This window comes from Dromiciops gliroides, chromosome 2 (assembly GCF_019393635.1).
Source record: "Dromiciops gliroides isolate mDroGli1 chromosome 2, mDroGli1.pri, whole genome shotgun sequence".
Classification (NCBI taxonomy): domain Eukaryota; kingdom Metazoa; phylum Chordata; class Mammalia; order Microbiotheria; family Microbiotheriidae; genus Dromiciops; species Dromiciops gliroides.
In genome coordinates this window covers 663,077,864-663,090,277 of record NC_057862.1, presented here as the reverse complement: position 1 = coordinate 663,090,277, position 12,414 = coordinate 663,077,864, and the positions used below count along the sequence as shown (strand labels likewise).

Below are 12,414 nucleotides of genomic sequence, written 5' to 3'. Positions count from 1 at the left end.
GTGCTCTATCCACTGTGCCATCTAGCTGCCCCTCTAGTGCCTTTTTCAGTGGGTCCTTTGGTGTGAATTGCCAGTTTTTACTTTTTTACATTACCTTTACCTGGTAAGGCCTGCAGTACACTTGGACTGTTCTGCTTCTGAGAACCCCTCCTACTTTTCACAAATTTAATATAAAGGAAATATAAAGGGTTCCTGATGTCCTCTGGCAGTCCTACATATCTAGAGATTGCTTGATTCCCTTTTGTTGCTAGCAGCAGTGATTGTTAAAATGCCGGGACACTCCCGTGAAGATTCTCCCTATGACTGGGTTAATGTCCTTGCTGACCTGCATGCCAAGCGGGCTGCTCAGAAAGCCCCACTCCCTATTAGTCTATCATCCATTACATCCCCTGGACCTGGCCACAAGTTAATATTGACCCCAGCAAAGCTTGCTGTAGTCCAAAGGACCATGTCCAATCCCATCCAAGACAGGCAAAAAGTAGAAGAGTGTAAAAAGGATAAAAAGTCTGGGCTCTGGTATGGGTCAAATGGATGCCCAATTCTCCCCAACTCTTTCCATTGACCTATGATGGAATACCTTCACTCTTTAAGCCACTGGAGTCCTGACAAACTGCTTAGTTTATGCTGCAAATTTTGGTGGTAAAATTGACATGACCTGCATATGACATTTATCTACAATGTCCTAGCAAGTCCTTAAAACCTCCCCTAGGAAATTTCCTTCAAATCTGGCAGATTGATTTTATTCAACTTCCGCCTTTTTCTAGTTATAAGTTTGTATTATGGTTTGCATGTTCTCCCATTGGGTAGAAGCTACTGTAACAGCTGTAGCCAAGTACTTACCAGAAAAGATTTTTCTCACCTGGGGAATTCCTAATGAAGTTCACACTGATTGAGGTATTTCTTTTACTGGTTCAATCGTCTCCCAATTGTTAGCTTCCTGGCCAGTACTTCAAAGTGTACGTGATGCTTACCACCCCCAATCCTCAGGTTTGGTAGAACTTATCATTGGGATCATTAAGGTTCAGTTTGGAAAGTTTATGGATGATTTGAATCTACCACTGCCAAAAGCCAATTGCCTGGGGCTGACTTAGTTCCTTTTTCTGGATTTGGAGAGTGTTTTCCATCACGAGTTCTATGGTTTCTATTTTTAAGAGTGTTAAAGGCTAAAATTCTAGCTAAACTGTCTAAAATATCTAGTGAGTGGTCGCCAATAAATTATAAGCTTTAGCAAGAGTTAGACTTTTAAGCATTTATTAAGGAAAATAAGAATTTGGTAAAGAGAGAGAAAAAGGCCTAGATTCCTATCTATTAAAGGGAGAGCACATTTCTAGCTCCGCTCTCCACCAGAGTCCAGAGGAAAGAGCACGAGACTGAGCGCCAGTCTCTTCCTTCCTCCTCCCACTAGCCCGTGTCACTTCCTGACTCCTGGTCTTGCCCTCAAAGACCTTCGTTTCATGGGCAGAACTCTTCTACAGTAAGTCTCCAGCAGGTGGCATCATTCAAATCATTACAAGAGGAACATGAGCTGTACCTTATCAAAAGCTTTGTCTGCATCTATTGATGTAATCACAGTTTTATTATTGTTATTAATATAGTCTATTATGTAGACAGTTTTCCTCATATTAAACCAACCCTGAATTACTAATACAAATCTAACGTGATCAGTGTATATATAATGCTTTAATCTCTCTCTGATTTAAGTAACATTTTATTTTCATGTAGGAGAAATTTGGTAGGATCCTTTCTTTTTCTATTATTTCAGACAGTTTATATAATATTAAAATGGTTGTTCATTAAATGTTTGATAGCATTCACTTGTAAATCCACTGGACCCCAGAGGTTTTTTTTCCTTTTTGTCTCCATTGGAAGCTCATGTATAGCTTATTCAATTTTTTTTTTCTACTAGGATCAGTTTAAATCCTTAATGTCTTGTTCTATTAATCTGAACAAACACAAAGACATGTGTATATATAAATATCCATTGATTTTATTTAGATTGCCAGGTTTATTGACATACAATTGGGAAGAATAGTTTCTAATAACTTGGAGGGTTGGATGGAAGAGCAATAAATTTCTTCCAAAGCTTTTCTTTAAAGTGATCTCAGGCAGCTAGGTGATGCAGGGGATAGATTGCTTGGCCTGGAGTTAGGAGGACCAGAGTTTAAATCTAGCTATAGACCTCCACTAGATATGTGACACTGGACAAGTCATTTAAATCTGTTTATCTCAATTTTCTCACCCGTAAGATGATTTGGAGAAGGAAGTCATGAAGAGTGGGAAATGACTGAACAACAACAGACTTTTCTAGCTAAGTCTTCATTTTCTGTCAGCTATGTTTTGCTTGGCTCCAACTCCTTAAGCCTGAAGCAGGGTACGGTATCGGGCCCTCCTCTTTTACAGCTTCCTTTTCTCTACTGTTTTCTGTCATTAGAGTGTAAGCTCCTTGAGGACTAGGACAGTTTTTTCCCCATTTGTATCCTAGAATTTAGCACAGTGCCCAGCACATAATAGGTTAATAAGTGCTTATTCAGGGGCAGGTAGGTGGCGCAGTGGATAGAGCACTGGCCCTGGAGTCAGGAGTACCTGAGTTCAAATCCGGCTTCAGACACTTAACACTTACTAGCTGTGTGACCCTGGGCAAGTCACTTAACCCCACTGCCTCACTAAAAAAAAAATAAACAAAAATAAACAAAATAAATAAATGTTTATTCACTATTGACTTACTGAGCTGATGTGGAATAACTGATGGCTTTTCTCTCTATTTTATTGATAAGTATATATGGCATATTAATGGACTACTTACTGGTAGAGCTGGGAATTACTACAGCCATTATAGAAAGCAATTTGGAATGACAAAAAACTACTCAACTCAAAGCATGGATTTCTTGACCTAGCCATTGCACTACCTGGCCTATCCTGGAAAAGACATGAAAAACAGAAAGAAAAAAAAAAGACTCATAAGTAGAAAAATATTTGTAACATTCCTTTTTATTTATTTATTTTTTGGTAGCAAAGGACTAGGAACAAAGATATCCTTCAACTGGGGAATAGCTGGTCAAATTACATTAAATGCAATGGCATATTGTTTTCCATAAGAAACTACGAAAGAGAGAGTTTCACAGAAACTGGGAAAACTTCTTTGAAGCAAGGAAAGGGAGAATAGCAGAACTGTGAAAACGTTTTACAAAATGATAACACCATGCAATGACCAATCATGATCCCAGAAAAGTGATGGTGACACATGCTAACCATCTTCTGACAAAAAAGTGATGACAAATATGTGGATTTGTTTCATATGACTATGTTTACTGGCTTATAAGCACTGTGTTTTTCTTTCCTTACAGGAGATGGGGGTAAGAGGTAGGATTTAGGAGTATGAGAGCTAATGGTAATTTTTGTAAGAAAAAAAGGAAAAGAGGGCCGTTAATGCATTTTTTACAACTCACAGAAAACAAGAAGTTAAGAAAGGGGTACAGTTTTGAAATTCATATGTTGAATTTATTATAGATATAGATTTTTTTAAAGGAAGGTATTCATAGTAGAGATTTTTGGTCTTCACATAAGATCTTTTTCTTTTTTATATATATAAGAAAATAGGGTTTATTTCAAGGAGGTCTGTTAAATTCAGAATAAAAAAGAAATTTTTTTAAAAGCACAAGAGGTTCATTTTCTCCAAATAACACCTCCTCCCAAATAACAAAGACCCAATATAGAGAGTAGTCTAAGTGAAGCCTCCAGAATAAGAATGGTTTGGCCACAAGGACTTGAGAACATCTGCAAGAAAGTCATTCTCCACTCAGCTCTATTTCTGGCAGGCCTTTCCTTCCATGCCTCACTAGTCATCTCATGCTAAAACCATCTTTTAAGAACTTCTCATTCCTGTCCCGGCTCTGCTTTTGACTTTCCCAACACTAACATCATACTCCTCTGGGAGCACCTTACTCGCCCCTCACTCCCTTGTGTACACTGTCTTCCCTTGTGAGATTTTAAGCTCCTTAAGGGCAGGAACGATCTTTCTGTTTGCTTGTATTTATATCTGCTTGCTTGTATAAATGTAGGACAGTGCCTGGCACATGTTAAATGCTTAATAAATGCTTGCTGGATGCTTGCTTGGAAGAAATGAAGCAAGAGATTAAAAAATGAAATTAGAGCACTTGATAAAAACAAAACAAGACAAAAAAGAACTTAAGAATAAAAGGTAGAAAACCTTACTGAAGTAGCAGTATCCTGGAAACTGAGAAAGGAGCAAAAAGAGCTCAATTATTCTATGAGACAACAACACAGAATAGAAAAACAGAAAAAAAGGCTGGATAAAATCAAGGGAAACAAGCCAAAGAGAGACAACATAAGAAACATGAAACTCCCTAAAAGATATAACCAAACAAAAAACATAGATACCATATTAAGAAATTATAAAATGTCCCAGATCTATTAGAACCAGAAATCAAGTAAAGAATAAGAAGACTTCCTCTCTTTCCTCCTGAAATAAAAAACAAAAATTGAAAACCAAAAAGAATATCAGCAAAATCTAAACCTTACAGGTCCCCCCACCCCCCCAAAAATTTACAGCGATCAGCCAGAATGAAAGGGTTCAAAGAACCACAGTAAGGATGCCATAAAACTATCTTACAAGGGGAAATAGGGTATGAAATTGAAAGGTAAAGGTAAAGACTTATAAGCAAGAATAATCCTACAAAACTAAGTCTAATGTTAGATGGAAAAAAAAGAATCTTGGTTTTGGGGTTTTTTGTGTGTGTGTTGCAATGAGGGTTAAGTGACTTGCCTAGGGTAACACAGCTAGTAAGTGTCAAGTGTCTGAGTCCAAATTTGAACTCTGGTCCTCCTGAATCCAGGCCCAGTACTTTATCCACTTCGCCACTTAGCTGCCCTCCCCCCCCCCCCCCCGCCCCCGCCTCCCCCCAAATTAATCTTTAACAAAAGAGAGAATTGAAAGCTAGAAGCTAAAAACATTTAAGCCACTGGAAGAGGCTAAATAGCATTGAAGTTCTTACACTGAAATTATCCAAGTACTGGCAAAGAAGTATCTCTTCAGAATCCTACCCGCTCTAAGGGTGATGGAAGAAGCAATAAAAGAAGTCATAGCATTTAAGTGAAGTTTTGACTACATTTACCCATTTAAAGTGAAGAAAGAAAAGAGAGGGAAAAGGAAACATACTAAGGATGAATTAAGAAAGAAGGAGGAACTTGCCATTTCTCAGAATTGGGGTGTAAGGGAAGAGTATACAAATGTGAAGGGAGTGAAGGAAAATGTCATTCTTATTTATAGAGGACAGAAGAAGGTAGAACACACACACACACACACACACACACACACACACACAGTTACAAGAAACAAAAGTAAAAAGCAAAGACATACACAGAATAAAAATGAGTTACTGCAACAAAATTTTCTATAGTCAGGGTGACTTAAAAAAAGTAGGAGTTGAAATAGTGCTATCAAATAAAAAATAAATGTTTATAATATAATCAAATAAATTATGTTGAATGGAACCACTGGAAAGAAGCCAATATAAATATTAAACTTGCATGTTCCAAATGCTTTTATGTATAAATTAACAAAGGAAAAATCAAATGAATTACAAAAATATGTAAACAATATAATGCCAGCGGGAGGCCATAATATTGCCCTCTTATATGGATACAAATATAACAGAAATATAAACAAACTGGAAAATAGAAAATTGAACAAATTACTGGAAAAACTAAAGCTGAAAGACTTATGGAGTCACTGAAATGGGACTGCTAAAGTCTATATGTATTTCTCAGAACCATATGGGACCTTTACAAAAACAGACCAAGTATAAGGACAGAGAAATGTACTGCAAAAGAATGAAGAAAGGGGGCAGTTAGGTGGCACAGTGGATAGAGCACCGGCCCTGGAGTCAGGAGTACCTGAGTTCAAATCCGACCTCAGACACTTAACACTTACTAGCTGTGTGACCCTGGGTGAATCACTTAACCCCAATTGTCTCACTAAAAACTAACTAAATAAATAAATATAAGAAAAAGAATGAAGAAAGGTATAAGTAGCATAAACCTACTTTACGGACCATCATGCAATAAAAATAGTTATCTGTTCAGAGAACATAAAAAGATCTAAATGGAGAATTGATGAAATCCTATTAACTGGTGGGTTTAAGAACAAATCGAAGTTCCCCAATTGAGAAATGGTCAAAGGATATGAACAGGCAGTTTTCTGATGAAGAAACCAAAGCTATCTATTCCCATATGAAAAAATGCTCTAAATCTCTAATGATTAGAGAGATGCAAATTAAAACAACTCTGAGGTACCACCTGACACCTATCAGATTGGCTAAAATGACAAAAAAGGAAGATAATAAATGTTGGAGAGGCTGTGGGAAAATTGGAACACTAATGCATTGTTGGTGGAGCTGTGAGCTGATCCAACCATTCTGGAGAGCAATTTGGAATTATGCCCAAAGGGCGATAAAGCTGTGCATACCCTTTGACCCAGCAATCCCACTTTTAGGTCTTTTGCCCAAAGAAATCATGGAAGGGGGAAAGGGACCCACATGTACAAAAATATTTATAGCTGCTCTTTACGTGGTAGCAAGGAATTGGAAGTTGAGGGGGTGCCCATCAATTGGGGAATGGCTGGACAAGTTGTGGTATATGAATACAATGGAATACTATTGTGCTGTAAGAAATGATGAGCAGGAAGAGTTCAGAGAAACCTGGAGGGTCTTACGTGAGCTGATGATGAGTGAGATGAGCAGAACCAGAAGAACATTGTACACAGTATCATCAACACTGAGTGTTGACCTACTGTGATGGACTATATTCTTCTCACCAATGCAATGGTACAGAAGAGTTCCAGGGAACTCATGATAGAAGAGGATCTCCAAATCCAAGAAAAAAAAAGAAAGAAAGAACTGTGGAGTATAGATGCTGATTGAACCATATTATTTCTTTTGTTTTGGGTGCTGTTGTTTTTTTTTTCTATTTTGAGGTTTTGCATCACTGCTCTGATTCTTTCTCTTGTAACAGGATTAATGCAGAAATAGGATTAATGATATTATGTGTATATATATGTGTGTGTATATATATATCTATATGTATATGTATAGATATATATAGATATAACCTATATCAGATTACCTGCTGTCTAGGGGAGGGGGGAGGGAGGGGAGGGAGGGAAGGAGAAAAATCTGAAATTGTAAAGCATGTATAAACAAAAGTTGAGAACTATCTTTACATGTAACGGAAAAAATAAAATATCTCAAAAAAAAAAAAAAAAAAAAAAAGAACAAATCGAAGGCAGCTAGGTGGCGTAGTGGTTAAAGTACCGGCCCTGGATTCAGGAGTACCTGAGTTCAAACCGGACCTCAGACCCTTGACACTTACTAGCTGTGTGACCCTGGGCAAGTCACTTAACCCTCATGGCTATGCAAAAAAAAAAAACCCAAACAAAACAAAACAAAAAAAATACAAATCGAAGAAATAATAATTGTGCAAATGATAATGACAAAGTACATGTCAACTTTTCTCAGACAGAACTAAAGCAAGACTTAGAGGAAAAATTATGTCCCTAAAAAACATACATCAGTAAAATGGAAAAGGAGAGGATGAATAAACTTAATGTGCATTTTGGAAGTTAGAAGGCCAACTAATAAGCCTAAAGTGACATCAAAAAAGGAGATACTGGGGGCAGCTAGATAGCAAAGTGGATAGAGCATTGGTCCTGGATTCAGGAGTACCTGAGTTCAAATCCAGCCTCAGACACTTGACACTTGCTAGCTGTGTGACCCTGGGCAAGTCACTTAACCCCTATTGCCCAGCAAAAAAAAAAAAAAAAAAGAGATACTGATAGAGAAGAGCTAAATTAGAAATCAAAAAGAAATGCAATACTTCAGCCAACTTGATTAAAAAACAAAGAGGGAGGAAAAGTAACCTTTCGAAATACATAATGAACAACAAAATCAGAATAAAAGAATTATCACTACCTACTACAAAAGATATGTTTTTTAAAAGATGAGATTATAAAAGATATAAAGGGTTATTTTCAAAAATATAAAATCACCCACCCTAACAGAAAGCCACTTGGAAATGTTTAAATAATCTGATCTCTGATAAAGAAAAAGTTCCAAGCATAAAGAAATTACCAAAAGAAAAGAAAGTTCTTGGTTCTGACAGGTTTACAGGTGGTTTCCATCAAAGTTTTAAAGAACATTTAATACCCATGCTATATAAATTATTCTCATAAACGGAGAAGGAAAGTACTCTCCACCAGACTCAGGGATCAGGACTGGTTACAGTAGTTTACACGAGTGATGAAGATCACCTCTCTCTGTCTCAAAGGAAGGCTTTAAGAATTGATATGGGGAGGGCAGCTAGGTGGTGCAGTGAATAGAGCACCAGCCCTGGATTCAGGAGGACCTGAGTTCAAATCCAGCCTCAGACACTTACACTTACTAGCTGTGCGACCTTGGACAAGTCACTTAACCCTCATTGCCCTGCAAAAAAAAGGAGAAGAAGAAGGAGGAGGAGGAGGAGGAAGAATTGGTGATAGAGAAAACCACCTTTAAGTGGCCAGAAGGATGTTGAAGATGGGACCAGGTCGGCTCCTTGGCTTCTCCAGGATAACACGCACGCCTCGGAATCTCTGAGACTGATATTAGAAGAGGGAACAGGGATGCTGGGCAAGTGTGGCCAACACAAGGGAAATGAATTTCTAAATTGTAGCTCAGAGCTACAGACCACCCGGCAAGAGGGCCTGGCAGTGTCCAGACCTTAGGGCCCCCTCCCTGGCCACTCCCCCAAGACTAGCTAAATTCCTGGAGGCCAGGAGAGAACCATAATCGGCGGGGGATTTCTAAACTTAACCCCCTGCAGGCCAGCGGAGACCCAGAGCCAGGACTTAGGCACTTACAGAGCAAAATCTCAAGTCTTATAAGAAAATGATGGAGGATCAATTCTGATCTTCTCCCAAACGTGGCCATAGAAGGATTAAAAAAAAGAAAATGGAAAGCCAACAGCAGGAAGCATCCCGTGCCAGGGCCCGAGACCAGGGGCTCGGCCTCTTGGTTCTCCCTGGCTCTTGGGATCAGTCTGCTAAAGAAGGACGTCCCCCCACCCCCACGCACAAACACACACTCACCTGTCCGGGCCGGGACGGCAGCACCGGAGACATCCCCTTCTCCTCTTGCTCCCTCCCACGGGGCACAGGTCCTGGGGAGCAAACCCGAGATCAGGCTGGACACCCCCCCTTCTCCACTCGGTGGGGGGACCCGCAGGAAACAGCCCCTTCTCCTCGGAATCGGACGCTGACTTCCAGATAAACAGGGCACTTTGGTGAGGGGAGAGAGTGCGGAGCAGCATCAGGGAAGGCTTCCCGGAGGAGGCTGGGAGAAGAGGCAAGGCTGGAGTCTGGACCAAGGACCGGACCTACAGGGGGAGCTCATTCCCTCAGACTCCTGGCCCAGGAGGGTCAGGACCTGACTGGGGTCACGTGAGGAGACTCAACCGCAGAATTAGAATCCACCACCAGGCTCCCCATGTGTAGTGGTTTTCCCACCATCCTCCTTCAATGCACGGGTCCCCCAAGACCACTGTAAAGCCCTCGAGGGCTTCCTTCGCCTCTTGCACAAGGGCCTCCCAATCTCTGGGGGCTCCCGAGCCACCCCCGCAACCCCACAGCCGGCCTCTGGCTGGGCCTGGCCCCGCTTCGGCTCCTCCTTACCCCGTCCTGGGTCGGCTCCAGGCAGAATAGGAGAAGGCACCACAGGCAATCATGAAAGAGAGCGAGAACACGGCCTTCTGGGAATCGTAGTCTAGAGACTTTGCCGACTTCTGCGCAAGCCTAGATCTCGGCCCCTCCCCCGCCTGGAATGCAGTCCTGAGCTACCTTTTTGCCCCGCCCCTCCCGGCCCTTTCTTCCTTGGAGCCCCGCCCCCCGTTCCTCCACTTCCCTCCTGCCTGATCTTCATAGACCCAATACTGACAGGCAGTTACGAGTCTTGGGGCCTTGGCTGGTAGCTCTGTTGGGGAAAGGCCGGGAACCAGAGCAGGTCCCTGTTTGGAGGTCGGTGGCAGGAGAAGTGACCAGGTCTGGAAGGCAGAGCCTCCATCCCTTCTCTGGTTCTGTTTTCTCTGCTCTGGGAAGTGTCTGGCTGTGATTGGAGGATGCAGGTCATCTGGCCTGGACCATGGGGGACTCAGACCTGTGTGTTCCCTGTGCTTTACAGGGATTCTCTCCTGTGGTCCTCCCGACAACCTGGGAAGCAAGTGCTGGTATAGTCCCTTTTCATAGATGTGGGGACCAAGGTGAAGTGACTGACCCACGGTCACACAGCCAGCAAGTACTTGAAGATGGATTTGAACTCAGGTCTTCCCAATTTCATTCCCAGAACTATCCAGTGGTTTTCTCACTTAGTGTTGAAACAATTATCAGATACCATTCTTGAGACACTGTCAATGATATTTGCAAGATAACGGTCAACAGCAGAGAAACAAGAGAAATGGAAAGGATCAAATGTTCCAAAAAGGGACCAGAACAGAATCAGCAAACTTCAAAGAAATGAACTTGTTTTTATTTTTCCAACATTATTCTACGTTGTATTTTTAACTGCTGTTGAAGTGTTTGTTTTCACATTGCCTTATTTCCCAATATATTCTTCCCTCTTCCCAATGCAAAGAATTATCCCTTGTGACAAAGAGAAAAAGCAGTTCAACCAATCTGTTAGATTTTCTGACTCAATGGAAGTCATGTTATACTAACATAAATCCACCACATCTGCGAAGAGGGCAAGAAGAAGAATTCAGAGAGAAGGAAAGGGGTCTCTCTCTTCTCTTGCTCTTCAGAGATATTAATTTGAAAAACAAAAAAGCAAGATAATACCAATTCCTTGAGGACAAAAAATGCCCATGCAACTTAAAATGTAGTCAGATTTATGGAATTTATTAAATGTTTTATATCACAACCTCATGATTTTAACATGGATTTTTATTTATAAGATAGTGGGAAAAGAATAAAAATATACTCTTGTTCTTTATGAACACTTCTGACATTCTTTTCTATGCATGATTATCACACAAGTGTAAATTATAATATACAAAAGCTTGCTTATCTTCTAATAGACTTGGTTTTGTTTCTATGGGTTAGAGAAATTAATTTTTCCCTTATAAGAATACGGGGATTTTTTTTAATATTAAAGGATTAACCCCCCCCCCCCAAAAAACAAATCAAAACCTGGGGGCAGCTAGGTGGTGCAGTGGATAAAGCACTGGCCCTGGATGCAGGAGGACCTGAGCTCAAATCTGGCCTCACCCACTTGACACTTAGTAGCTGTGTGACTCTGGGCAAGTCACTTAACCCTCACTACCCTTCAAAAAAACCAACAACCAAACCAAACTAAACCGAAAACCTTTGATAACCTTGATATTGATTCTTGTAAATAAGTTAACTCCTTTTATCCCTCTTCATTTGGCCTAAACAATAATTTAAGAGGGTTTTTTTTCTTACAAAAATTTCATCATGTCATGGGTGCAAACAATTACATTTCAGACTTTTTTTTGGGTTAAGAATGTAAAACTATGCATAGGCCCTAGAATGATTTTGAATGAGTGTTTGCATTAGTTACCCACCCAACCTTCTATTAGCCTAGAGCCCACATCTGGGCCTACATGAATCAGCCCCACTGAACTTTACACCCATCTGGCTAAATTTAGTAGTAATGTAGTCAATCTTGTGGGTGATTAATTTTTTCATCATTCAAAAAATTTTATTTTTAACATTCTTTTAAATTTTTGACTTCTAAATGCTGTCTCCATCAATTTTGAAGTACTGTTCTGTTATGTGTGAAATTATGCAGCTTTATATTTCCACAAAAAAGTAAAAAAATGAAAAAAAAATCTTCAATTTATACTGTTTGTCAGTTTTCTTTCTGGAGGTGGACAGCATTTTTCATAATGTGTCCTTTAGACTTCTCTTAACTCATTGTCTTGAACAGAGGAGCTGTCATTCACAATTGATCATCATTTAAATATTGCTGTTACTGTGTTCTGATTTTTCCCATTACTTACTTATGTACATGATTTCTTTACAAGCTGTAAATGCTCAAATCAGTCTGTCCTTTAATACAAGATAGACTATAAATGCTTAGTCCTCTCATACATTAAAATATCCTCCTATAAGTTTGTGGTTAGGATGGACCAAACAGGCTAAAGGTCAGATTCCCATAATAGCCACTCTGAAGTTGCTATGGACCAATCAGTATTGGTAAACTAAGATGTAAAGCAACACCCTGATTAAGGCATTCAAAGTGGATCAAATGACCCAAGAGTGGCATAAATTTGTGAGTTTGGCCTGATGTTCACTTCTAAATTTTTTGATGGGTTTTCTACTTCCACAATGTGAAATATGACATTGCAAGT

At 39.9% G+C, this 12,414-nt stretch overlaps 1 protein-coding gene across 1 annotated transcript in view; it reads right to left on the bottom strand.

Annotated features, from left to right (window-relative positions):
• Positions 1 to 9,650, bottom strand: part of LOC122739581 (zinc finger protein 420-like) — a 63,188-nt gene extending 53,538 nt beyond the window's left edge. The window contains exon 1 of the mRNA XM_043981257.1: positions 9,140 to 9,650. Coding sequence (XP_043837192.1) covers positions 9,140 to 9,172 — 33 coding nt within the window. The 5' untranslated portion in view covers positions 9,173 to 9,650. The remainder of the gene's footprint in view (positions 1 to 9,139) is intronic.
• Between the last annotated feature and the right edge of the window lie 2,764 nt (positions 9,651 to 12,414).